The sequence below is a fragment of the Salminus brasiliensis genome, chromosome 15, assembly GCF_030463535.1.
Source record: "Salminus brasiliensis chromosome 15, fSalBra1.hap2, whole genome shotgun sequence".
NCBI lineage: Eukaryota > Metazoa > Chordata > Actinopteri > Characiformes > Bryconidae > Salminus > Salminus brasiliensis.
Window position 1 is genome coordinate 23,192,537 of NC_132892.1, and position 27,877 is coordinate 23,220,413.

The 27,877-nt window shown below is 40.8% G+C and overlaps 1 protein-coding gene across 1 annotated transcript; it reads right to left on the reverse strand.

The window, feature by feature from the left end:
- Positions 1 to 328: 328 nt before the first annotated feature.
- Positions 329 to 27,877, reverse strand: fstl1a (follistatin-like 1a). The gene is made up of 11 exons (XM_072657809.1): positions 27,543 to 27,877; positions 27,388 to 27,447; positions 11,374 to 11,475; positions 9,842 to 9,971; positions 9,393 to 9,425; positions 8,447 to 8,577; positions 6,557 to 6,675; positions 4,141 to 4,253; positions 3,362 to 3,472; positions 3,099 to 3,199; positions 329 to 1,360 (listed from the first exon to the last, which is right to left on the reverse strand). Exons 2-11 carry the CDS (start codon positions 27,445 to 27,447, stop codon positions 1,319 to 1,321), a joined length of 942 nt encoding a protein of 313 aa, XP_072513910.1. The 5' UTR covers positions 27,543 to 27,877; the 3' UTR covers positions 329 to 1,318.

Genomic DNA, 27,877 nt, shown 5'->3' on the forward strand with positions numbered 1-27,877 from the left:
TGAACCCAAAGGAATGAGCTGCAAAGCCACTTCCATGTCACACTTTATGTATAAAAAACCTGTGCTGTAGAAATTGGATATAAATAGCAGGGTAAATGATATATTTTTGATCGTTTTAAAATGCATAGCACTTAGCACAGTATGCTGCACATTTCCTGTGTGTATTGCATGATCCTCTGAGGCTCTGAGGAGGGAAAGAATGTCCAGTGTTGATCATGTGTGCTTATAGCGCTTGGTCTCCAAAGGTTGCTACTTATTAGCGTCATGAATGAATGTGGCCATTCTATGAAATGAACAACAAAATAGTCATACAAGAGGGCTGTTGGTGTTTTTAATACAGTACTCATTTTTATTGGCACGAGTATGCCAGGTGTGCTGTAGGACAACTGTAGGGTCTGAATGAATGAGTAAATGCAAACTACACAGTTCACCAGAGAAAGGGGAAAATACAGGTACATGAGGTACAGAAGCATATGTATACTTGGAGAATCACTGGCACTTAATAAAGTTTGTAAAAGGTGTGGGTAAGGCCTGCCCAGAAACCAGAACTACAGATTCATAGATGTAGTTCAACGGCTGCTCTGTAATGACACATTCAGTCATTATATAATGAATACTTAAGAAATCCGCATAAATCATACCATGTTCCAAGTATCCAAGAATACTGCGAATCTGAAGACACCATGAATCTGCTGTGTCCTCACTTGAGATCTCGTCTTGGCCCACTACGTTCTCTTAAGGTATATGGCTTTGTAGGCTAAAGGGGGTTTTAAGGCAGATTTTCTACTTTGCAGTGAAGTTGAGCCTGGCCTATAAGCATATGCCGTCATTTATTGATGTTATATTGATGTCAGGTGCTAATTAATACGCACAAAATAACCTGTCCCCTGATAAGGAGCTTAATTACCTTGGTGTAACAGTTTGGTCTGTGCTTCGTCAGTGCTTATATGGATCCTACATCAGCACTGGCTGTGCATTGGCTGATAGCGATCAGTTCAAGTTCAACCCAGCATTCCCACTAATGCTGAGCCTCGCGATGGAAACATCCAGCACAATTTAAAAGGCAAATCATAAACAGACAGTCGGCCTATCACACAGTATCCACGTTAAAGATCAAATTCTAAACACAAACATTAAAACAGTACTAACTGAAAAATCAGAATAATTAAGACAATGATAGAAAACAGTATATAGAAAGACCACGTCTTTGCTGGTGGACAGTACAAATCCAGTCACTACTGTGGACTGAAACAGACTGGAGGACTAGTTACATTCACTCTTGTCCTCTTGTTATGTTTTGGATCATCTCGCTCTCTTCTTAAACCTCCTTTGTGTCCACTTTCATCTTCTCTACAGTTTCCTAAGGGAAAAAAAGAAAAAAGAAAAGGTATAGAAAAACAATACTGTAAATTCCTATGTAATAATCCAAGTGCTTCACAAAAATCACAAATATTTATGTATTTCTATTTTATCACCTGTAATTTCTGCAAAATCGAACACCAGCATTAATATTTTATTAATTGTATTCATTTTATTTGAGGAATTTTCATTTAATATTCATTATTTCTCTGACTGCTCTTTAAATCAAGTGCAGATAAGTGCAGATTATTTCTATTAATACTACATTTGTGTTTGATACTTCTGTTTGATATGACTTGTGAATGCGTTTCTGTCTTCCAGAACATGCTCAGATATGACTATGGCAGGTGATGAACACATTTAAATACCGCACTTGTGTATAAAGTCTTTGTTATATCTAATTCCTGTCTTATCTATCGTCCAGAATCGACCAGTAATCAAAAATTCAGTACTGGTATCAGAACAGAACAGTGGCAGCATCCCATCTATACCTATATCTATATGTGTAATGGCATTTATAGCCATTCACAGTGTGGTTGCATACAGTACCAGTCCCAAGTTTGGACACACCTGGTTGCTTTAAGATGCTGCTGCTCATCATCTTAAAAAGATTTGATCCAAATGCTAGGGTGACCGTATTCTGGCACTACGACCCAGAGGTTTGCCATCAGTGTCGGGAGTGTGAGAGAGCACAATTGTTTGTGCTCTCGCCAGGTGGGTAGATGGCACTTTCTCCCCTGATCACTCTAAAAGCGTTGTTGGCACTTAGCTGTGATAGCTGCTGTGGTGGAGCTGGGGACTCTGTCTGAGCGTGTTGGCTGCTTGAACAAAGGAGGCGACTGGCAACACGTTTTTAAGTCCTTACTCTCCTCAAGTCGGAAGCATTGCTAGTGCTAGGGGGAGTTACGAACGAGTGGATTAACTGGCAGTACCAAATTGGGAGAGTACAGGGGAAAATTATAAAACAAACAAACAAACAAAAAAAGCACACATTCAACCAGGTGTGTCCAAACTGTTGACTGATACTGTAAAAGGTTCAAAGTAAAATAAAATAAGCAATAATTCTTGACTTCTAAAGTGAGATAAAAAGGTTTTTCACATTAGGAAATTACATTGAGAAAACAAAGGGAATCTTTCTGGACTTTTGAAGTGAGAGAATGTCACATGGTTTCATCTATGCTTGTGCACGTTGACTCTCTGGACTTTACTGTCTGCTTTTTTCATCCTGAAAAATCAACAACCTTCACCTTTCACCCCCATTTATCATCTCCAATCACACTCTCCCTTCTTCCCTTATTGTGTTTTCATTGGACTGACGACAGACTGACCAAGCTGTCTCTGTGCACGACTCTTTATATGCATACAACTAAACATGGTATCCAGAGATCCAGTCTCCTGACTCTTCCCGCTGAAGTTCTAATAAACAGTTCATTAAAATAAAGGTGCATGTATTTGTCACTGTACAGCGAAATGTATCCTCTGCATTTAACCCATCTGTGGTAGTGAACACACACACAAGTGCACTAGGGGCAGTGAGTACACACACCCAGAGCGGTGGGCAGCCAACTCCAGCGCCCGGGGAGCAGAGAGGGTAAAGGGCCTTGTTCAAGGGCCTAACAGTGACAGCTTGCCAAGCCCGGGAAACGAACCCACAACCCTGTTATCGATAGCCCGGCGCTCTAACCACTGAGCCACCACCAATGAAGTGAGAGAGAACTCTAATGTGGCAAAGTTCAGACCTGATGTTTGTTGAGCTCGGCCACTCGGCGGGACCACTCTTCCTCAGTCATCTCCTGATCTGCGCCCTCTGTTTCTTCCACAGGAGGCGTCTTCTCTGAACCTAGACAGAAAAGTAGACCAGAGAGTAGATCAACCAGAGAGACGACGCTACGAAACAGAAAATCAATGTTGGCAATGACCAAGGACCAGCTTTCCAGTCCCTTGAAGGACAGAAAAAGAGAAACGGAAGGCAAACTGGTGTTGGACCAGTGCTTGCACTAACCGTCGCAGGTCACAGCAGTGCAGACCCAGTTCCCACAGGCACACACACAGCGGTTACACTCCACCTGCGTCTCAGCTCCATCCTCGTACGTCTCATCCTCCAGAGCACACTCTGAACACAAAGAAATAAACAACCATCAGTGATCTCACTCTGCCCCAAGTACCCTTTAAATTACATGCCCTATTGACTTCCTTTCAAACATGTATCTGTAGGTCTGTAAATATGCCATTTCAATAATGCACCCAAAACTAGGATAAGTGTTGGACAGGGTGGATCTTACTGAGCTGGATGATATACTGTATACTGTATAAGGCTGTTCATTATATTGGTAAGCCAGTAATCAGAGCTTCTGAAATCAAGGGTATTGGAGGGTGTTGGAGTAGCTGTCTCTACTGTCCAGAGATAGATTTTTACTAGATTTCGGTACACTGCTGTGAGGATTTGCTTGCATTCAGCAACAAGAGCGTTAGTGAGGTCAGGAAGATCACCACCCCACCTCATCCCTAACTCCCCAAAATCATCCCAAAAGTTTTGGATGAAGCACCACCATTATTCCAGAGAACACTTCTTTACAGTGATTAGACAAGCGGTGTGTGGTTTTCACTGTGTGGAAGCTGTTCTTTAGCCTGACTTAGTTCTCACTGTGAGTGGGCTATATTCTTGAAAATCATGTAAAAAATGTTGTGTAATAAGAGGTTTTGATGATTTTTTAAAATTAATAATTGATTTACTACAGTCATAATAAACCCACGACAGATGGAAGACCGTAGGTATCTTACTTTTCTCTGGAGGGTTGAAGCCAGGCTTGAGGCAGTTCAGAAACTCATCAAAGCTCAGTTTCCAATCAGCATTCTCATCTGAGAGCTCAATCAGGGCATCCACACACAAACTCCTAAAACACACACACAAGTATATCCGCATTTTTTAATGTAGGCTCCCGTCAGACTTTCCAGACCAATGCACATTCAGAGCACTTCAGAATTGTTGTCATCAGGATACAAATTAAGCCAAAAAAAATGTATAATGTATAATGTTTCTCAAAAACAGCTGAACCACAATACACATTTTCTTCACAGACTTGTTTACAAATCATGCCGACGAAAATGACCTTTTTAGGCCTAGAACAGTTACTACTGGCATAGTCACAATGTATAAAGACCCAAAAGAAAACTAGGGTGAAATCTGATGGGTTTGAACGTAAAGTCCTGTGTCCTGTGGGGACAGTTAGTTCAGATCATTATGGTTTATGAACTCAGTGATAAGATTAAACAGCCAACAGAGATAATGTTGTTTTAGCTATTCGCTACTAATAAGGCCTTTGAACATCACTCTTAGCAAGAACATGTGTTATGTATACTGGTCATACATATCTTGTAAATGCAGATTCAATACTTAATCCATTTAGTATTTTTTTTTCATTTCTTTTTAGAGAATATGTGCTGATATACACTCTAAAAATAATGTTGCTTCAGATGATTCTATAGACAATGCCAAAGAATTTTGAGCTCATTAACTCATTAGTACTCTCCCCCCTACCACATGTAATGCCCCAGACACTGGGAGGGTGAGAACTGACACATGTGCAACCAGCCACCGCGCTTGGAGGAAAGCACCGGGTACCCAGCTCCGATTCATCAGATAGCAGACACCTGTGCCGGCCAGCATCTCACTGGCGTGATGTGGAGATAGAGCAAGGCCAACTGTGCTCTCTGTGGCTCTGGCTGCTGACCCAGGATTTGAACCAGCGATCCTCAAGTAGCACCTTACTCTTGATTACAGACACGGTTCCTCGATAGCATCGCTCAAAGAACCATTTAAAACACCTTCAATTACTTAGGCAAGATAGATCTAATTGCAGACCAGAACCTTTACTTTAAGATGTGCTGGACTGCAGCTACAAGGTTAATGGCGCAAAACATGATGGTGCTCATACCCACCAATTAGTAAGGAGCAAACTGTATGCCTGAATTATTAGATGCTGGCCTCAAGCTGCCTCGAGTTTTTATGTCATGTCAAACAGACTTAGTATAAAGTGTATATAGGTTCTGTATCTGGGTTATATCTGGACAAGCATACAGTTTGGATAATGAGAAAAATGTGTAAATTAGATTGTTGCTGAGACATTACAGTCTCTCTATTTCATTCCTTTCCAGCATGAAAATATGCTAGTAGCTTTTAAAAGAACAGTGTCAGTGCACAGTGATTGGGGATTAACCGAATAAATGGGATTAGATTCTTACATTTAGGATTATTAGGTTTTCTAACAGCAGTGACACACTGAAATCTAAATCCTTGCACAATCCTGCATGTTACCCCCCTAAACTTAGAAAGGCTTTCAGACACAAACAGACGAGCAAAGGATACACAGAATGTTTGGGTCAGTGCACCATAGGGCTCACGTATCAAGGCTGTGAGTTATATCATTATTTGAAAAGGGCTGCACAAACAAAACCTTGCATCACTGAAGCAGCTCTTAGATAAAGAAACTTGACGCTTGTGACCTGAACAACACCAACAATATTATTATTATTGTTATTGTTATTATTATTCTTAATGTTGTTATTATTATTAAGTGTATTATTGTTGTTGTTGCTATTATTAAGTGTATTATTGTTGTTGTTGCTATACGTATCAATAGGGAGTTTGCCCTCTTCTTGCAGTACTAGCCTTTATTCTTCTGAGAGTGCTTTACACTCAGTGTTGGAGCCTTGCTGTGAGGATTTGACTGCATTCAATCATAAGAGCAGTAGTAAGGTCTGAAACTACAGGACTCATGTTGGATGATTAGTTCTGGCTCACAACTGGATGGAGCTCCATCAGTCCACAGAACCTACTCAACAGCTCAGTTCTAGGGGGCTTTATACTCCACCAACTGACGCTTGGCCCAGGACTGGGTGAGCGTCAGCTCATGTGCTGCTGCCCAAGAAAGTGTGAAATACTATTGACGATGCTTTCTATAGAGATTATACCAGCTGTGTGTGCAAATGAACCATCACCTGTATCGGCAATGAGTGTAGACTGAAGTAGAACCCAGAGCTTACTGATTAAAAGGGGTGTCTGCATACTTTTGGACACAGTGTAAGTATTATATGACACAAATAGTAATAAGTATTAAATGCGTGAAACCAGATCAGATCAGTCTGATTTGTATTTGATCGTATTCCTGATTTAAAATGGTCAGAAGTGGTGTGTTACCTCAGCAGGCGGTTGTTCTCCTCGTTTGTGTATGAGGTTATGTTGATAGCTGTCTCGTTGTGCTGGATGAAATTGAGGAGCTCTGTGGAGTCTAGCTGTGCATCTCCATTATCGTAGCTCTGTAAGGAGACAGAAAACCAGACACTTCATGCTCTCTGGCCTTTTTACTTGAACTGTACCTTGTAGCTACAAAACAACTAATTTACACAATTTTCCAACTTCTCCCAAATGTAAATAATCTTGAAGAACATAATATGTGCCTAATAGGATCTTTAAGGATAAGATTTTAGGTCAAATATGGATCATAGCTAGTTAGCTATCTGGCTAAATAGACAGATAGGGTACATTTTTGTCACGTCTCTCACAAAACAAACTTATTTCATATTATATATAATTGCATGCATTTATATATTATACATGCTGGATAATATATAATGCATTTATATATAATACATGCTGGATAATATATAATGCATTTATATATAATACATGCTGAATAATTTAGGTGTCTGTCTGCATGTTCCTTTTTTCACATACACATGTCCACTGTTCCTCCGTGATTCTTGGCATCGCTCAAGTAACCACTGGATTGTTCTCAAGCTGAGAGCTTTTGTTTAGAGCTGCTGGTAGAAACCACAGCTTTTACACCGACCTAGGACCAGTTACTGTCGCCATGTCTCTCACAATGTCCTAAAACGATCCTGCATTGGTGCAAGAAGGCTCAAAAGGGACAACGTGGATAGACTGAACTGTGTATTGTTTCAAAGGGCTGAAGCAATGCTTGGCTGTCATGTAGTATTTAGCTACAGCTACACCTGGTACTAAAGCTGTAAAGCTACTGCCTTTAACTTTATTGCATGTTGTTATGGGCTGTCAGGTGCAAATTACAAAGATGACGACTTTATGGACTGTCAAGTGTGCAAGTTACAAAGACTACAGTGACCAAGCAAAATGGCGTCACCCACTGCACTTGTGCGTGTGGTGTGTGCACATTAGCGGGCAGTTTTTAAAACAGTTGCGTAAGCGGTGCTGTGTACCAAATGGGGGCGGCAGACAGGCCCCTTCCATGGAAGCAGACGTTTCTGAAAACCATGTGTCATCGGTCCATCTTCAGCTTAATCTTCATCTTTTTAATTATGAGTAAGAAACTAATATTTCAGAATCACATCTGATAGATTTTGCTTCATTTATTTAAATATTATTAATTATTATTATATTATTAAATATAGCGCATCCAACAATAAAGGTAGCATTATGCTTCTTTTACATAGTAATAGAAAGCACATGCTAACATTTTACTATGGCCAATGTTTCAATGAAAATAAAACCTTAAAGCTACCACATGAAATGGCCTAGCGCACTGCCCCAAATAAAATCCCTCCAAGAGCCAAAAGTCTGTGGCACAACGTGAATTTGCAATATTTGCTGAGCTTCAAAAAAAATATGCAAGATACCACACAAAGCAAATAGTCTGGAGGCCACTGCAATGGATGACTAAAGCACACAGCTGCCATTCACATCCCCCACATCGACACATGTATACGCACCTACACTTACTCAGCAGTACTACTATTATGATTATTTGAACTTACTATACATACATACCTTACTATACACTGCTCAGTACTCAGTGCTGCTTTGGCTACTCCTAAACCTGACAGACTTTGCTCATACGATGCTTATCTAAAGTGAAGAGCTTCAGTTATAAACAGATTCCAGCAAAGCATAGTTTTTAAACTCAGATCGGTATCAGCTGATACCAAAGATTTCCAAATCGGAATTTAGACGAAAAAAAATATTTGATATAAATTATGATATGATCATAATTTAAATAAATTAAAAGGTGTATATAAATTGTATACGTCCTTATATACACACAGAGATACACACCTGGAAGTATTTAAGCAGGACGTCAGAGAAGTTTGAGCCTTTGGCGAACCAGCCATCAGGAACCACCTCGGTCTGCAGCCACTCGATCACACGACTCCTCAACTCGTTACGATCCGCCAGGTAACACACAACTAAACAAACAGGCACACAAAACCACTGAATCTTGATCAACAAGAAGCCATCTGGCAGCAAAGGGAACATTTTAAACACGAATACACATTTTCCAACCTTTCTTCATTCCTTAGAATTCAACAGGCTGTTTCTGTTGCTGTGCCTTTAAGACTGATCTATGTAAATAACCTCTAATCTGATTGGCTGCCCTGTTTTGTCCCTAAAAAAGCACCAAAAGCTGAAACACTCCTGAGAAACGCAACAAGAATGGGCATGACTAAACTGTGGTAGGCTGAATAGTCTGAGATAGGGAAATGAGCTGGTCCTCATGACTTTTTAGAAACAGCTGATTCAAAACTTTCTAGGTTTTGCAGCTTAATTTCCGTGTATGAACATGAATGGAACTTTTTTTAACAGTGTTTATGTACTACATCACACTTTTATTTAAAAAATGGTGTAAAGTATGGTTTTCCATTAAAAAATGTAGATGTGTTGTAATGTAGTTGAGTGTGTCTAAGTTTTGGACGTCCATGGTCATAAACACTGGTAGATCTGAGCCTACCTTTCACAGACCCCAAATGCAACATCACTCCCATTCCATTACTGCACTTCTTTAATATAGAAATACCTCATCTCCCGAAAAGATACTTTTAATAAATGGTGCTTTAGTGAAAAAATGTGAAGAATGAGGACCCCACGGAATGGTTCAAAGCTACTAATACTCAGAACCAGGGTCAGGGCATAAGAAACACTAGCGGATATTAATTTTCCATGCTCCTGGTTTTCCATTACTGAGAACAGAAGCGTGCAGTGCGACAGCTGTGTGTGTACTCACTTGGGCTAGCAGCGACCTTGTCTGTCTTTCTCTCTGGAAATGAGAAAAGGGAAAAAAGATAAATAAGGGGGGCAGCGGGTTCAGAGTTAGATGTAAACAAAAAAAACAACCTGTCCTCAAATTTTCTTACCATTTAAGTACTAGTCTCTTCACCTATGACTCAAACAGACGCTGTGTTTACTGGAGGACAGCTACAGTATACACTAGCTGTAATGCTTTTGGTTGATGGTTAGCCTCAGCTCCAGTTGGCTCCAAGCCACAGAACTACATGAACATTTCCCTTTACCCCAAATACAATCAACATTTGGTTGATTTTTATCTATCTCTAACAAACGAATACTAAAACTGTATGTATGTATAAATCCCTTAAATAATAGCAAGTATAGCATAAATAATCAATTTACATTAAATATTTTCAATAGATAAAGATGCAATACACACACACTCACCTTCACAGTGTCCATCATGGGCCACCTGTATTTTGATTCCGGTCAGACAGGCATCACGGTGAAGTTCACAGTGGTTGCGGTAAGTCTTCCCATTACTGCCACACACGGGACGCTTATGGGGCTTACATTGCTGCAGAGGTCCAACACAAACACACACACACACACATGCTTAAATATGCTGAACATAAAAATAACTACAAGGCAATAAAGAAAACTCTTTTTTTATTATGAATAAAATCTGTTCTCAACAGGACAAACTACCCTGTATAGAGAATCTATATATATGAACTGTATTTTTTGCATTTGAAATTCCAAAATTTTCACATTTCACACACTAAAATATACTTAAGCATATATTGCATATACACCACATATTTTTAAAAATATGTTTATTTGAAAACATATGATTGTAGCAGGAAGCAGTGCTTCCCCATAGTAGAAAAGGGGAATGTCCCTTCTGGCTTTCTGTAGCTAAACTGTCCTTTCTGGCTCACAGTACCCCTCTTTCTCATTAAGCAGCTGCAGGTGGTTAATTAGGGGGGCATCTTTGCTTTAATACTGATTTCAGCCACTAGGATGGTAGTTTGACTCTTTGTGCATTTGCGTCTTGGTTAAAAGGGAGGTCTTTATTTGATTTGAGATAACTGGTTTGCCTAATCTAACTGTAGTAATGCTGTGCTTTCAGTTTTGGCTGTTAGGTAAATGTGTTACTCCTTTGTAGGCCACCCTGATGTTAAGAGGTATGTACAGTTTGGCTTTTTATTATATATTTTTTTATTATTATTATTATTTTTTTATATATATATATTATTTAAAACTCTTGGGTGGTGGGTGCAAAAATGCATTGATGAACCTGTGTAGTTTGGTCTAGTGCTGGCAGTTGCTTAGTAGTCATGATTGGCATGGTGCAAATATGTTTTATTGGCAACCATTGGCCCTTTGGCTTTGTCACTGAGTTGATTTAGAGTTTGCATGCTGGATGAGGCCTGGATGATTATCCTTTTAAGGGTTTTCCAACCAAAAGCATGTTAACCTGTGTTCTTTTACATTTTTATGGTAACAATGTTACAAACTTTCAATACTGGTTTGGGAATATAGCTTTTACTGTGTTAAATAGTTACTTTGTTTAAAAGGCATGTCTCCTCCTTCCATGCAATTGGATCCTTTGCTGTATCTTGTTTAGGAGATGTTTTTCATATCTTTATTAAATATTTATTGGACATTTATTCAACATATATTTAAGATGTAACGACTTTGTAATTTAAAAAATATTTATTATGATTTTTATTTTCAGTATATGAGCTGACCCTGAAGGGCAGTTGGGTCATGCAACAAGACAATGATACACAGTACAAAAGCAGATCTACCTTAAAATTATAAACTTTTTGAATGGTCTATTCAAAGTCTGGCCCTAAACCATTTTGATACTGCCCTTCTAAAATGCTCAGTTCCTGCATGAAGGCTTAAATATGTCACTGTGCTGAAGCAGTTCTGCTAAGAGGAGTGGGCCCCAGTATGTTTTAGGTTTTTACCTCAATACACATGCAGGTGGGTTCTCCTTTCTCCGTCACAGCACACTCTCTTCCTGCTCCACAGAACACATTGGCACACACCTTACTCTTACTCTTCACCTCCTGCAAGGAAACAAACACATAGGTCACACACAAGTTTTGCTCATTACATGCAGAAATATTTACATATACCTTTAATGCATGTCACAAAATACAAGTTGTTATGTGAATATGAAAGTGTCTTGTCTGCCAACTAGTGTTTTAAGAGCACATTACCAAGTGTAGTCACTTTGACAGGATGCCCTTTGACTTTTACCAGAGCATTTTTTTCCTTTCAGACAAAAGCTAATGTTTGCTCAAACTTTGTTTAACCCCTCATGCTTATTACACTCAGGATTGCTAATCAGTAACTACATCTATAGCAAATGTGTTGTTCCTTGGTTATAACCATGATGGGAAAAGACTAGGGGTTCAATTTCTAAGGCTAAATCAGTGTATTTCAGAAAGTAATAGAAAAAAGGCCAAGATTTTGGAGGTCCCAGGTTCCACAGACCAGCCCCTGGGTGGCAGTGTAAGATTTATTTACCACAGTGTCTGCCTTTTTTGTCTTTGTTGGTTTTCAGTAATAAGGAGTTTACTGCAGTCATGACTGCTTAATTCAACATAATTACTTGATTACATAATTATTTAATCAATTAAAAAATCATGAAAATGACTTTTCCTGATCAATTTATGAAAATGCATTTTTTATTCTACTGCTGTTCCTGATTTAACACCGTTTTTTACCCACATAGTTTTTAATCATATATTTTTAAAGCAAGGCTGCACAAAGTGCAGCCTGAAGGCCAAAACTGGCCTTTGATTTTGTCCTACAGACAGTTACCCTAACCCCAGCACCTCAGCCAATGAGAGGACAAACATATGATACTATACAGTATTTTATACTATATGTAACTTCTACTTTCTTGTTTAAAATATCAATTAAGTAACAATCTACTGTAATGTTATACAATACATTTTTCTGTATGTATATGCTTTATATGCTTGTACTAGGGCTGTGTATTGGCAAAAACCTGGTGATTCAGGGGTACATAGGCGAAACTAATAAAATTTTAGGAAAACTGTCAAGGTAGGGAACAGCAGGCTCTAAATACAACACTGCCATCTAGTGGTCGGGGTTTAAACACTAAATGAACCTGCTACTAATCATTATATGTGAACTATTTATTAAGAATATCAATACTATTTAAGAACTATTTAAAACATACTTTGATATATTGCTATTTTTACACCACTAGCTTGCACGCAATCTTTTCGGCCCTCAGCCCACCAATAACACTAAACTCTGAGTGCCTCTGTTTTAAGGTTGAATTTTGTATTTTGTAATGTTTGGTCTTCTTAAAGAAACTATTATTCGAATAATCCACAAAAACAAGTGGTAGGTTACTGAATGACTAATATAATCGATAGGCCTAAAGCAGCTGTAGTAAACAGTATAGCACTGAGTGTGCGGCTCCTTTCCATAACACAGAAAGTGGTTCAGTTGCCTTTGCTCGGTGTGGCTATTATTAGCCTCTTCTCTTGCAATGAATGTCTACGTACACACACACACACACAGAGAGAAGTGTGCTGCTGAATTATAGTGCTCTCTGAGTCATTCAGGCTCAACCATAGTATCTCTTTAACTCAGCTCCAGATGGGGTCCAGAACTGTTGACCTCTGGCCTTTAAGAAAAGAGAGTGTCCGTCTGGAGCCTGAAGCCTGAAGCTTACCATAATAATACCCCTGCACATACCCTCACACACACACCCACATGCACAAAGAGGTCCACATGTCTGCACAGCAGATGGCACATACACACAATGTCAACTTGTTTTTGTGTCCTTAGTCTACCTCCAGTAGTAGATGAATCCAGACTTTTATTCTACAGCCATTCGCAATAGTTTGGACACCCTGCTTAGTGGACAATTACTGCTTTATTTGTTTGTTTTGATTTTAACATTTTGAAATAAATGAAATAAATAGCTAAATTTAAGCAATATTTTAGACTTATTTTCACTCAAAACTACCTAAACCTGTCACTTGAACAATGGTGACCAAAGCAAAACCTAGTATTTCACTGCCAAGTGCTGTGATTGTAATTTAGAATGGACCTCAACCGATCAGATGCTCTCTCAGCTTCTGTTCTCTGTAAGGCTAAAACTCAATTCCCTAATGCTATTTGGAAATAAGGCTATGATATGAACAAAACATCATATCATGATTACTGTAAAACAAGCTGCTAATTCAATAAACCTCTATTAAAATGAATATATTTTTATATAATGGTGAATGCTTGATGTAGCAGCTAAACACTGGCCAGTGATGGTCAGGGATTAGGCATTGTTCTGCACTAAACTATAATAATACAAGTGGTGTAAAATGGCATTTACACAAGGCTTAGGCTTAATCTGGGTCTGGAAACTGGCCTTCAGAGGTCAAGTTACGGGGTTACTGCCTTTTTCATGAACAACTGCCGTGCTGATGCACCAAAAGGTGTTTGTTTCTCTAGACCCTTCCTGAAGCCACACTCACCACACAGTTACTCAAAGACATTATGCCCTTTCAAAGAGTGTCTATGACAACGGCCGGCCAGCCAGACAATTGTGCAAACACATACGGTCATAAACAGCTGTCTGCTGCCTGAGGTTTGTTTGTGGATGTAGCAGTGTAGCAGCAATTCTCACTACACTCTTCAAAATAAAAGGAGCTTTAAAAGGAGCAATGCCAAAGAGCATGGGTACACAACCCCAGTCCTCGAGGGCCAGCAAAGTTTGGTAGTTGTCCTACTCAAACACACCTGCTTGAACTCGGTTAATTAGAAGGCAAAGTGGGTGTAGAGCGGGTACTGTAGAGGGGTGTAAATCTCAGATCAGACCTTACAACTGAACTGAGTTTCGGCATCCTTAAGAATTAGCTTTCAACCATAGATGCCTGTAGCATTGCTGAGACTCACACTCAAACTCACACTCTCTAGACGCTTAGACAGTAGCACCACCCTAAAGCCAACCAGGTTTTCTTTGATTTTTCTGTTTGACAACAGCCTGTGTGCACATTTGTTGTTAGAACATCTCAAATCCACTGCAGTTGATACAGACTGACACCTTCAGACTGATGCACTGTAGAGCATTTCTAGGCCTCTAGACTCTACCACACACTAGCATTAAGAGGATTTAGCCAAAGAGGCTGAGCATGAAAGTGAAATCTGGTGTAAAGCATAGGGACAAACTGAAAGAGATGGAACCATCTGCCTGTGCCCTGAGACTTTTCAACTCTGACCTTTGCACTGAGGGAGAACGGACTGACGGTAAATAAAGAGTCAGAGTTTCCAGGCGCTGTGGAAAAGGGGATTATGTTAGAAAAAAGCTGAAAAAAGAACAGCTTGATATGAATTGGCAGGTGCACTCTCTCTCTCTCTCTCTCTCTCTCTCTCTCTCTCTCTCTCTCTCTCTCTCTCTCTCCCCCCCTCCCTCCCTCCCTCCCTCCCTCCCTCCCTCAGTCAGACATTAAACGCACACACAGATGAGGCTTGCCAGACGTTTTCTCTGGACCTGCAGGCTGATGGCATGAGTGTGAAAGCGAAGGAAATGAAAGAGAGGAAATGAAAGAGCAAACATTTCTACCACAGCAGAAAGAGAGAGGAATGCAGGAGCAGCTCCAAACCCGTGACTCTCACACTCATCTACCACCGTCTCACCCGGCCAGAGCACTCCCTGACCAAAAATCAGACAGCTACAGCTGTTAATCAGTTAACACTCATTTAAGACCACTTGAACAAATGGTTGAGTGACGAGTTGCTTCTTTATTCCAAATGTAGCTGATCAGCCAAGACATGTTACTAATCTCATTAATAATCACGGCTCTGTGTCTGCTGACAGTCTCAACACTGAGCTCTGTTACACTAAGTGTAATGTGTGTATTTGCTAATATGGATGGATGTGCTGTAAAGCAACATTATGTGAGAATTGATATTTCTTGCTCCTGGGCTCCCCCTACAGTCAGGAAGTGTAAATCATGGTTTGAGCCACACACCCATGCTTTTCTGGTGAATTCCACTCTCCCCCTGTAGGAAGAGCCCATGAGCAAAAAGTACCATAAGTTTTTCATAATGCTGCTTTAAACATTCAAAATGGCAAAATGTACTTTATAGGACTCATAAAGATTAAATCTAAAGGCCTGTAACTGTGGTGTGTGTGTGAGTCTGTGGATTGGCTTGTGTGTATGAACGCGGCACACCGCAGCAGTGCTGATTTCATGAGGGGCTCTAATCCTGATTAAGTGTTTTGGCCACCAACACAAAGACAACAAATACGAAACAGGTTGGACAAACAAGTGCGTAAGGCCCTAAACCAGACTGGTGATAACATCACGGTTTTAACAAGCCACAACTCGTGGTTCTTTCAACTGTCCTAATTACACTGATGCTGATGCGATACAGACGTGCTGTCAGTCCTCTTTAATCCTGTCTGCTTCACCTCAGTGACTCAGACTCAGCGTTCTGAAAGAAGACCGGCCTTTTCTCATCTAAAAATCTGAATGCACTGAAAGCTTACAGGTGCCATAGAATGAGAAACCTTGGCATAGTTGAAGAATAAGAGTTTGGTACATGGAGGTGACAAACCATGAACCTCAAGCAGTGTTGCGTGCCACCAAAAGCAAAACCCACGTACATTAAACACAGCTGTAAAACTGGCCAATCCCAAAACCCTTAGTCTTGACTCACTCTCCAAAATGTACATACATCCAGCCCTCTAGTAAAAGCCTTTTGTAACTCAAAGCAACAGCTACTCGTCGGAAAGAGACGTGATAACGTCTAAAAGCTAACGCTTACGCTAACAGCTGAAGCACTGGTAGGAGAAAGGCCGACATAAGGAAGCCAGGGGATCATGCTAGGCTAAAAGCTAAACCTAGCAGACCCTACTTCAATCTCTTCAGCTAGTTGACCGCAGTTAACTGGACACTAAGAGTACACAGAGAAGACAGTAAGACTATCTGATACAAAAAATCTAGTTACAATGAAGTGCTAAACACAATGATAAGCTATGCTATGCTATATGGCTACTATGGGTTGTTGTGGTGACATAAGCCAGCCAATTAGAGCAGAGTTAATCAGTAATTTGTTTCCCACAATCACACCTCAAATAACAGGGTGGTAAATAGGCTAGTAAAACGGCATCTGAGCATTTTCTCCCCAACCAAAGTCAAATTCTTACTATTTATATGTCAAATAACAATTTAAGCATGTGAAATAGCTGGATCCGCCTTAATTTCTAGTACTAGGACCCAACTGATAAGAAAACCTATACTAATTTTAAGTATTCAGACAACATCAATACAATTCAGTTGGCGACTATGAGAGAGACTATGATCTTAGAGGACATATAAGAGCAACATACACAATCATACCAGAATATTATGACCATATCAGAATCCTATTAGCAGTTCCTAAGGTAGTAACATCTCTAAAACTGCTAACTTCTTGGGACGTTCTAGAGCGATCGTAGCAAAGGTGTGCCGAAAATGGACTTGCACACAATGGCATAACAGTGGGGACCCACAGGCCATTGATGCAAGAGCAATTGACATGCCACAGTGGTCCAGATAACCTCTATACCTTCCATTACCCAATACAGCCATGAGTGGGGGTTCCCTCTATTAGGTAGGTGGTCATGATATTGTGATACGGCTGTGTAATTGTCTGTTCGTACTCCGTACAGATCTATGAAGTGTTGAGTCGATCATGTGGCTGCTGCTTTCTAATGCGAACCCTGGAAATGTCCCACGGCTCTCTGACCTTCTCAGAGTAAATGTGCTGATCCAGGACTACCACTTTTTATATGCTAATAAAATATACTTAGCATGTCCGAGGGGCTTGCTGACCTTAGATCAATTATGCCTACTCTTATGCTCCTGACATATTATGACTTAGGATATTAAATGTGCCATAAAAGCTGACCCTATCGCTGGAGGAGTGTGTGTGTGTGTGGGGGGGGGGGGTGAAAGAATGCAGACCCACACAAAGCATGTCTATGCCTCAACCACTCCATCAAAGGTCATTCGGGTCAGCTGGGTGTGAGGGCTCAAAGGAGGGCTAACACTGTTAGTTAGTGATGAATAAAAGACATTAGGAGTTATTGCAGCCTAAGTTTGGTCAGGGGTTGGGGGGTTCAAGGAATACTCCAATATTTATCAACCGAATCTTCCTATAGTTTCCTAAGTATGTCAATAATTGTTTTATCGAGAAGCGTATTTTGATAGTACGGTGTTTGGAAAGCTGTATAACATTATTTCAGAGATGGGACTACTTTTCTAGAGGTAAGAGTTTGTGTAATTCATTTCCAGAAATTAATGTAAAAGACGCTATGAATTCTGTATATGACTACTGGAGCATCTAGCAACAATACTACAGGATAACAAGCTAACAAATACGCAGTGTATGTGAAAAGCCTCAATTTCCTGAATTTTTGCAGTATAATGTAGTGAAAAGTAGGGTTGTCGTCTCCTGCGCCATCACACACACATACACACAGCGAGCCCTGTCCCAGAATGGGAGAGCAGACAGTACATTCCTCACATTCCTAGCCAGGTCAGTGGAGTGTGAGGGGCTGTGGGAGCACTAAGAGAAGATAAAAGTCGAAATAGGGTACTACATTCATAGATTGTCTGTTGATTAAACAGGTCTGTATGTGTGTGTGTGTGTGCCTGATTGACTCAGCAATCAGCAATCAGCAGCTGCAGATGGTAAAACAGGGAGCAAAATGCCACCCACCCCCCTCCTCCATCACACACAGGGCCAGTTTGCGATGTCCACAGACCCAATGACCCAGGGTGTGAGGGGTTTGTATTAGGACAGCTGTCACTGGCCTATGGGGTGAGGAGGGAGAATGGAAGAAAAGACCACATGCCAGCAATCCCTCTGAGGAATGTGAACATGTCATGTCTTCACCAAAAACGAGACTGAAAATTCAGAAACACAAAAAAGGCCTGGAATAAGCCAATAAATACTATATACTTATCACTCCAGCATTACTCCCCCATCATGGGCAACTGGATTTCTCTTGCTGTAGAGAAATTAAGAAGTAATATGTTAAAATATGTAATGTTTAAAACATTAGTCGGGTTAGTCAGATGTTGGCCTAATTGCACATAAAAAAAGACTTTCTTCCGTTCTTCCATTGCATATATGACTCTTATAGGCATCACAGTACTGTATAACTACTTCAGGCCTTCCCAGAACTTGAATTTGTGTTAAATGGGGTCATTTAAGAGTTGACTCAGATGACTCAGAGCTCAGAGTGATGCCATGTAAAAAGGGATGTTTTACCAGAAATTCCACTGCTTTTGCCTTCAGTTTCTCCTTTAAATGTGACTCCAGCTGTGTCGTTTCTCTTATCACAGTTAAGGTTAAGGTTTAGGTCCAGGACAGTGGTTTCCAATCAGCATGTAAGGGCCCCAGTCGTAAAGTCTCATGGAGATAAGCTTGGCTGAGCACATGTGTTTTAAATTAGCCTCACACAAAGAAAGGTGGAGACTGAACATTTCTCAAGCCTACAACACACACACACACACACACACACACACACACATATACATACTAACACAATGACACAATGTTGCAACCTACCAAAATTGAACTACCATGTGGTGGAACATAATTTAAAAAAGATGGCCAAGCTGTAGTCATTTGTTTGTACATGACCGTTTTGTAAACACTCTTTTACTGTTTTAATGTAGTGCCTTTTAGACTGGTATGTAAATAATCTATTTTTTTTGACATGGGTGCCCTGTATAGTGGGTTTCTCAAAAAAAAAACATATACAGAACAACCTGTTAATAATAAGAAAAAAAGACCATGATCATGACCAATAACTTGCCAAAACTCCAATAATCCCCAACACTCCAATAACTCCCCAACACTGCAATAACTCCTCATCACTCCTATAACTCCCCAACACTCCTATAACTCCCCAACACTGCAATAACTCCTCATCACTCCTATAACTCCCCAACACTCCAATAACTCCCCAACACTCCTATAACTCCCCAACACTCCAATAACTCCTCATCACTCCAATAACTCCTCATCACTCCTATAACTCCCCAACACTCCAATAACTCCTCATCACTCCAATAACTCCCCAACACTCCAATAACTCCCCAACACTCCAATAACTCCCCAGCACTCCTATAATTCCCCAGCGCTCCAATAACTCCCCAACGCTCCAATAACTCCCCAACACTCCTACAATTCCCCAACACTGCTACAATTCCCCAACACTCCAATAACTCCCCAGCACTCCAATAATCCCCAGCACTCCAATAACTCCCCAACACTCCTATAACTCCCCATCACTCCAATAACTCCCCAACACTCCTATAACTCCCCAACACTCCTATAACTCCCCAACACTTCAATAACTCCCCAACACTCCTATAACTCCCAAACACTCCTATAACTCCCAAACACTCCTATAACTCCCCAACACTTCAATAACTCCCCAACACTCCTATAACTCCCCATCACTCCAATAACTCCCCAACACTCCTATAACTCCCCAACACTCCTATAACTCCCCAACACTTCAATAACTCCCCAACACTCCTATAACTCCCAAACACTCCTATAACTCCCAAACACTCCTATAACTCCCCAACACTTCAATAACTCCCCAACACTCCTATAACTCCCCAACACTCCTATAACTCCTCAACACTCCGATAACTCCTCAACACTTCAATAACTCCCCAACACTCCTGGTAACAGCAGTACAGCTGTTCTGTGATCTTTAAGGCCAAAGCGGATTATATTTTGCAAAAGCCAGGTTAAATCTATAACCCCTTACAGAACCTGTAACAGCTCTGTCATATCAGCACAGAAACAGTCGTTCCCACCATAGTAAAAACGTGCATATTCAGCCATTGTTGGAAACACAATAGCACAAAGAGTCTATTCCTCGCCCAAGCGTCCTGCTTGTCTCATTTTTTCTTTTGACGTGGTGTGAACCAAATCTCCTTTACAGTAAGATCTTATTATGGTTATTTTTATTAATACTTTTTCTATAGAGCTCCAAAATCCTGTCTTACTGAACTGAATCTCCAACAAGCTTTCCAGCAGAACGAAACAATGGAGGAGCGGAAGAAGAATAGGGGAAAGACGCCAGTGTCTCATATCTAAATAGAAGGGCTAGAAAGTAGGGGGGAGATCAGTGGTGTAATCTAGAGAAAGAATATGTGGGTAAAAAACACCCCAGTCTTGTTTCAAAGTGTAATACCGGTGCTTTGGGAAAAAGACAGAAGGACAGAGTGAGTGAAGCTCTTATCTGGAATTCTCCTGACATCTCTCTTTTATCCCAGCTAATTCATTTAATAGCCTCAGCAGTCCTACATTCTGCCTTGCCGGTTTCTTTCTCTGTGCCTGCCTTCCCTTTCTCTCTCTCTCTCCCTCTCATTCTTGCTCGCTGCATGTTTGCTCTAGTCTCGGGGGAGGCTGGAGTGGTAGGAGTAATAGCTGACAGATGTTAGGAGATGGAGAAAACGTTAGTTCCATTAGCTGTGCTTTCCTCAACAATGTTTTCTACACCAGTCACACAAGAAGACTTCGGCCTTTTAGCGACATCTTGGAATATGATAACTCACAGTATGTTATTTTCCACTAACAGCATCTCTCTGAAAACGTCAACCACAAACCTGTAGGTCTGGCAGATTGATAAAGCATGTTCTAAAGCTTCACTACACAAGAACTACATGGAACCGTAAAGCTTGCCAAAGTTGCACCAGTGTTCTCCGAGTCAGACTGTGTGTCCTTCACTCCTGCTAGCAATTAACCCACTTTCTAAAACAGACTTTTTTTTTGGTAAGTCGGTCCTTTCATTCTCCCTCTCTCTCGCTCGCTTACACACATATTTTGCTGCACATCCTGGCTAAGTAAGTGCATGAGGCATGCAGGGCGCTTAATTCAGAGTCTGGGAGCGATGCCAGTCATGGGAGGTAGGTACAAACTGAGACAAAGAAACGGAGCAGTAAGGAGAAGCATGAGGCTGAAAAAGAGGTCAGAACCTAAAACATCTGAAACATCAACATTAACAGGAATGTCTGATTAAAGATGCTTTTGTATATTTTGTTGTTAAAGATGGGCTTTTTTTCTTCAGTCATATGCACATTAGCAAACTCACGCTCACTCAACGCCCACCCCAACACAAAAACACAGTTTTGTCTACAGTGGAGGCCAAAGATATCTCCACAAGGCCTCAGGTTGGTTCATAAAACACCAAATCCTACATAGAGGTCAAATTAACTTACCACACGCCTAAATCACAAAGGTAAAGGCTGAAAGAATGGAAAACTGTACCTTGGCATAGTTACATAATTAAAGAATGATACATGGAAGTGACATAGCCCTTTCCAGACTTTGGAATAGTATGGAAGCAAGGCTAAAAAGGCTAAACACTAGTGATAGACAAAGAAGACGGACTGTCCAAAAAGGGCCAACAGGAGGTTGCAGCAGGAAAATGTCACCCTGGAGTCTGGTGAAGCAAGCAGGAGCTAGGCTAAAAGCTAACCCAGTTGAACAGCCAGCTTATAGCACACTGTCTGTATAGGACACGGACTGGACACTGAGAGGACTGCAACACTGCAAGCATCTTGGTAAGACTCTATGCTTATCTATGCTAAGTTATGCCACGATATGCTATGCAGCTCCTGTAAGCTGTCTTGGTGCCATAAACCAGCTAATAAAGGCAGAGCTTATCAGTTTTTCCCCCGAGAGCCCTTCATAAAAAGACAAACAGCATATTTTATTCTGAAGCGAAATAACAGGGTTGTAAATGTAAGCATTTTTCACCCCAACCACAGTCATATGCCCTATAATTTATACATTAAACAACAACTAAAATACTAAAGAAATGCATTCTATGGCACCAGTAATAACACTGATTTATTAATGCTGTTTGTGGAACTGCATGTTACACTGTTATTTATAAACATGGACAGACACAATGCAGGATTGAGAGAGGGAAGTAATGGTTTACCAAATGTTTTTTTCTATAGATGACAGTCTGTCACACAGGCTGAACCCTGGTGTTAATGGCAGTCTCCTCTCTGTACATCATTAAAGAGGGGAAAGAGTCGTAAGTTGACCCCTTTGAATCTGTCAAAGCATCAGAATTCAAACCATACTTGAATTAAGCACATTAAATGTCCAAAAGTTTGCAGACACCTGCTCATCCAACATTTCTTCTGAAATAGAGGACATAAATAGGGAGCTTGGGAGCAACATCTATTCCCCAGTGAAGGCTTTACACTATATGTTGGCATACTGATGTGAGCATATAATTGCATACAGCATTGCATAAATGAGGCCAGATCCTGATGCTGGATGATTCGTTCTGGATCACAAATGTCCCAAGGTTTGTATGGATCTCAGTCACTCCAAAGAACGCACCATTTTACTACTCTGCAGCCCAGCGCTGGCCTTAGCTCCAGAGCATCCTATTCTATTGGCAATGCTTTATGCTTTTCTATGGAGGTTATACAAGCTGTTTGTGCAGCTCAATGCCTGCGTCAGCAATGGGTGGTGAATTTACTAATTAGTCTTCCCAACTGCATCTTTCCTTTTTGAACTCTAATCTCCATCTCACTGTGCTAGAAAATAGCTGCTCTTTCTTCAGCGTTGCTGCAAAACAGCCCACAGCCTTCTATCACTTGTCTCCACCCGCTGTCAATCTCTCCTGCGAGCGCGATGTCTCCTCGTTCATGAATTTTACATCAGCTCTTGTTTTTAATAAGAGTGTGCCAGCTAGCCCATGTCCACCTTTTAATAATTCAAGAACTTGTTGACGTCTCCTGAGATGGATGGGCCCTGGGGGTGGGACGGAAGCTGTCAGTCAAAGAAAAGGTGGGTGACATTCCACCATTCCAGTCCATCGTCTGACAGGCCCATAACTCCAGGCCTCCTATCTGATAGAGGTCACACTGTAGTGCCGAAAGGCACAAAGCTATGAGGACCGACAATGACTAGCTAGTGCACAACATGGACAGCAGGGATGAACATGTGGGAAACAGTTCTTTCGAATTCAATGGTAGTGGAAACTGGAGACATTTTTGATTACCTGAAATCAATGAAAGCTCAGCGCTATGTTTTGTTTTTATGAAAACAAATCCCATGTTTTTGTTTTGTCATTTTTTAACACTGAACTAAGACCAAAACAATTGGTCAGGCTTGAACCTGTCTGTAAGGGATGCTAGATCCCTAACTATGTAATTAACTATTTTATATAGACAAATGTATTGAGATACCCGCTCATTCATTGCTGTTTTTTTTTTCTCGAAAACAAGAGTATTAAATAAGGGTTTATCCTGCTTGTACGTTTTGATATTATTTGAACTGGGCAGTTGTTTTTTACATTGTGTCAAAATGTCATAGTGAATGGACCAATGGAAATGCTAATAAAATCACTGACTTCCATTGAAAGTGATGATGTTTTTCCTTCTCCTGTAAAGCTGCCATTTTGAAGATACAAGATTTTTGCAGGACATTGACAAATATGTAACGTTACATAATAAAATAAACAATGATATATTTTCAGACTAATATTTTAATAACACTACACAATTTATCTGGTAGACTGGGTACCCCACCAGCTTGACTGCAGTCCACCATTTTTGGGTGAAGCATTCTTCTAATAAACAAAAACCTGTTCAAGGGGGGAATCAGAGACGACCTACCCTCCCCCCCATCACTCTTGATTGTTTTACAGAACTGCTATTCTTTTTAATAATCATCTCCAGAACTGAGCTGAGCTGCAGGAGTATGAACTACGAGACAACAAGCTACCTAAGTGACGTGCATGACGCCTCCTACACAGCCCAACACCATCCAGTCCAGCCCAACATCATCCAAACAAAATGTCAAAATCCAAGAAGTCTAACCTAGTCTCCTCAGAAAACAGGATGCTGCAATCACTGAAAGGTTAGAGCTTTATGAGCTGAATCCTTCAAACGCTTCCCTGCTACATATAGGGCACCTCATAGGGTGCAAAAGCTATGAGCTGAAGGCCTGCAGTGCAGTGTGATGAGCTGGAGGCCATTTCAGTTTCAGCCCTGTCTGCCCAGTCTCTGATGAAAAGGGACGAGTGAGGTATGCGTGTTTAACGGGCCTGGCGGCACCCACATGAAAAGGCCTGCGCGTCTGCCAAACTCTGCTGTTTGTCAACACCTGAACGCTGCAAAAGACCAGCTGACTGACTCAACACCAGCTGTTCAGCACACACACACAGAGAGAGAAACACCTGGAACTTATCATTAGAGAGCAGAGTAAGTGAGTGTAGTGAATGGTCAAAGACAAGGGAGAGATAAACACACAGATAAAAAGAGAGAGAGAGAGAGAGTGCGAGAGAGAGAGAGACTTAGAGAGTGTGTATTAGGTATACAAGTCTCTACATCTGTTTCAGGGCGCAGCATAACGTCATTAAGCAGTAACTCCATCAGTGCCTGCTAACACAAACACCAGCTGTATACGAGCCTCTCTTCAGTTAGCCGCTCCTGTTGGCTTTAGCAGCTCCATGTTTAGTGGATTCAACTGCTCTCAGGGCAGTGACACAGAGTTGACCAAGCCTGTGGCCACACAGCAAGTTAATTAAGCAGATAAACACCATAAACTTGACCAGCAACTCACAGAGCGTCACTGTCACAGCAGGGGTGAATGACCACCAACAGGTCAAAGCAAAGAAAGTCACAACAGCAGCTTCTACTTCCAAAGTTAAAAACATGAATGAGATTAAGAGTGTCCCCCTAGAAGTTACAGTTATCTGCTCAAAGTCCTATGAGTATACATTGAACCAGTGCTCTGAAACAGGGCGTTCTTCATGGGTTCTATAGTAAAGATTGGTGGAAAACATTTTGTAGATGGTACTATATGAAACGTGCTTAATAAATGAGATCTATGTAGCACCAAAAAGGGTTCTATTGCTGTTTAGAGTCAAAGACAATCCAGTTTGATTCATGGTACCGAGTTCACAATTTGATATCCTCATCTTGAACAGAATTTAAGGAAGGAAAAGCGACAATTATCGAAAGAGACTAGAGGCTAGGAGGCCTAGGAGGCTGAAAGAGTGAGGTCATGACACATACATGCTGGAGTGGGTTGTTGATTGGTGCCAGTTGGTGACCAGACTTACTGTTCAAACCGTACTTTAGAATTAAACAGAATTAACTGCCCATTTTCTGCATCAGTGTATCGTGATTTCAGTTGGGCATTGTTGTTGCACCTCTACTGGGTTTCATTCTTTAAGATATGAAAATGCATTTAGGAGACACTAACAAGACTGTAAGATTGTACCCTTGAATAAAAGTTCCTAAAAGGTTATTGGCTTGTACAGTACAGTGCACAAGTCAGAGACTACCCTTCTTTTATACAATGTCCAGTCATAACAGATATTCTGTACAAGTTATTCAATAATACAAAACTGCATATGTTGCATATGTTGAACAGAACACTTGGCTTCATTCATCGATATCATCCTAAAAATGGTCTTAAATTTGTTTTTGTAAAGGGTCTCGTTCCTGAAAAGTCCATGTCCACAAAAAGTCAAGATAAGATTCATGCTGTGTTTTTAAACTGCAGGATTGTTCAGACCTATGCTCTTAATGAGGGCATCATGAGCATTGAGCTCATACATTGAACAAATCCCACGTAAGAAAACATTGGAGAATGTCAAAGTCTTTGTGAAAACAGTTGGTAAATGAGGCCCAATAATCAGAAGCCTTCTACACCAGGTGTAGCAGTATTTACCTTGTCCACACTTTGTTTTTGGCGGCCTACATCCACTCCAACTCCTCCATCCTTCCAATCTAAACACTAACAAGTTACAGCTGTCCTCCCAACAAAAGGTGTTCCCAAAGGTGTCACTGACATAGTTACACCTCAAAGAGGAACCAACATTCACACATCTAACTCCCCAAACACACCTTAACTGCCTCTCAAAACTCGAAAAATGGCCAAAGAAAAAAAAATAAAGAAGATTATCTGTAATAAGATAAAGATAGTCGGACTATAATATACAGAGGAATGGGATTCCTAACATAAGTGCCAGATCTGGTGGACCACCAAAACTGTCCCCATTAGTTCAATAGCACCCTCTCAGACACACTCTGTTCAAGAGTTCTCTAGCAAAGTCAGTGGTTCTATATAAAGCAAGTTTAAATGGTTCTTTGCCTGGTTAAATAGTCCGTCTCCATGACAGGAATCTTATACATACCCTATACATAGTTTGATTTAATAAATGAAGGTTGGGAAAAGGTTGGGAAAAACTTCCACAGAAAGAAAACAAGCCCAAATGCACTGCTGGGAACGACTGAAGATGCTGGTGGTGTCAGAACAATGGACTGACCACCCCAGAGTCCAGACCTTAACGTCACTGAATGTGTTTGGGATGACTCGAATCCTGAAAAGCAGAAAGCTTCAACTTCCAAGACTGAACTTTAGAGGTGTGGAGAAATGCAACATGAATGGGCAGAGATATGAGACATGTGAAGAAACTTCCATGATAGGGGTACGTCTCTGTCCATATCTGAAATGTTACATGTCCTTGTGTCCATGTGTTGTCTGGTCCTGTGAGCATGTGCACAAATCTGAATACATTTCCAGAAATGATTTTTTACTGGATTTCTTGGTCGGTTTTTAACAAAACATGAGAAATCCAAATAAGACTGTGAATAAAAATAATAAAAAATACATAATAAAACTACTACTAGATCTTTCACTACACACCATTCCCACATACTAAAGGCAGATGTAGCACAAAGAGGACTAAACTGTAAGCTACGTCCTCCCATATCCACAAAAAGCCACTAAAAGGTGCTCCAGGGGACCCGTAGTGGTTCCTTCAGCATCGCTACTAAAATAACCCACTTCAGTGCTTTTATTTAGGATACAGCTCAACTCATAAGAGTTATTCCTGGTTTAGTTAAGAAAAGCGACCAAACTAAAGCTGAACTTACCTCCGCCTGACAGCTGGAGAGAGCAGCGAGAAGCACGAGCAGAGAGGAGCTCAGCAACATCTGCGAAAAAACAGCCCAACTCCTTTCATTTACAGTAAACTCTCCACTGAGAGCTGGGGACATTACTCTACGAGTCTGTGAGCTGAAACTCTTACCTTCGTCCGGCTAAGATAATGGGTTTCCACCGCTGAGGAAGAGTGGAAGAGTGGAGGTATGCGAGTATGTGTGTGTGTGTGTGTGTGTGTGAGGAGGTTTTGAGGGGAGCCGGTTTTCAACCTCCATCCCCCTGCTGACGTGAGGACCTGAGGAGGGTCTGATTAACACACACACACACACACACACACACACACACACGTCCACCCACTGAGAGCTATAAAATGTTCTTCTCTCTCTCATGAGATCCTGTGGTGTGAGGGGGGAAGCTGAGAATTAGGTTCTTGGTCTTCAGGAAATAATACACACAAGATAACTGACAATACCACAGAAACTC

Coding starts and splice junctions, on each gene's coding strand:
- fstl1a (XM_072657809.1), bottom strand. CDS start 27,447: ATGTTGCTGAGCTCCTCTCTGCTCGTGCTTCTCGCTGCTCTCTCCAGC. Junction 11,476..27,387: donor TCTCCAGCTGTCAGGCGGAG/GTAAGTTCAGCT, acceptor GTTTCCTTGCAG/GAGGTGAAGAGTAAGAGTAA. Junction 3,200..3,361: donor CACTGCTGTGACCTGCGACG/GTTAGTGCAAGC, acceptor TTTTCTGTCTAG/GTTCAGAGAAGACGCCTCCT.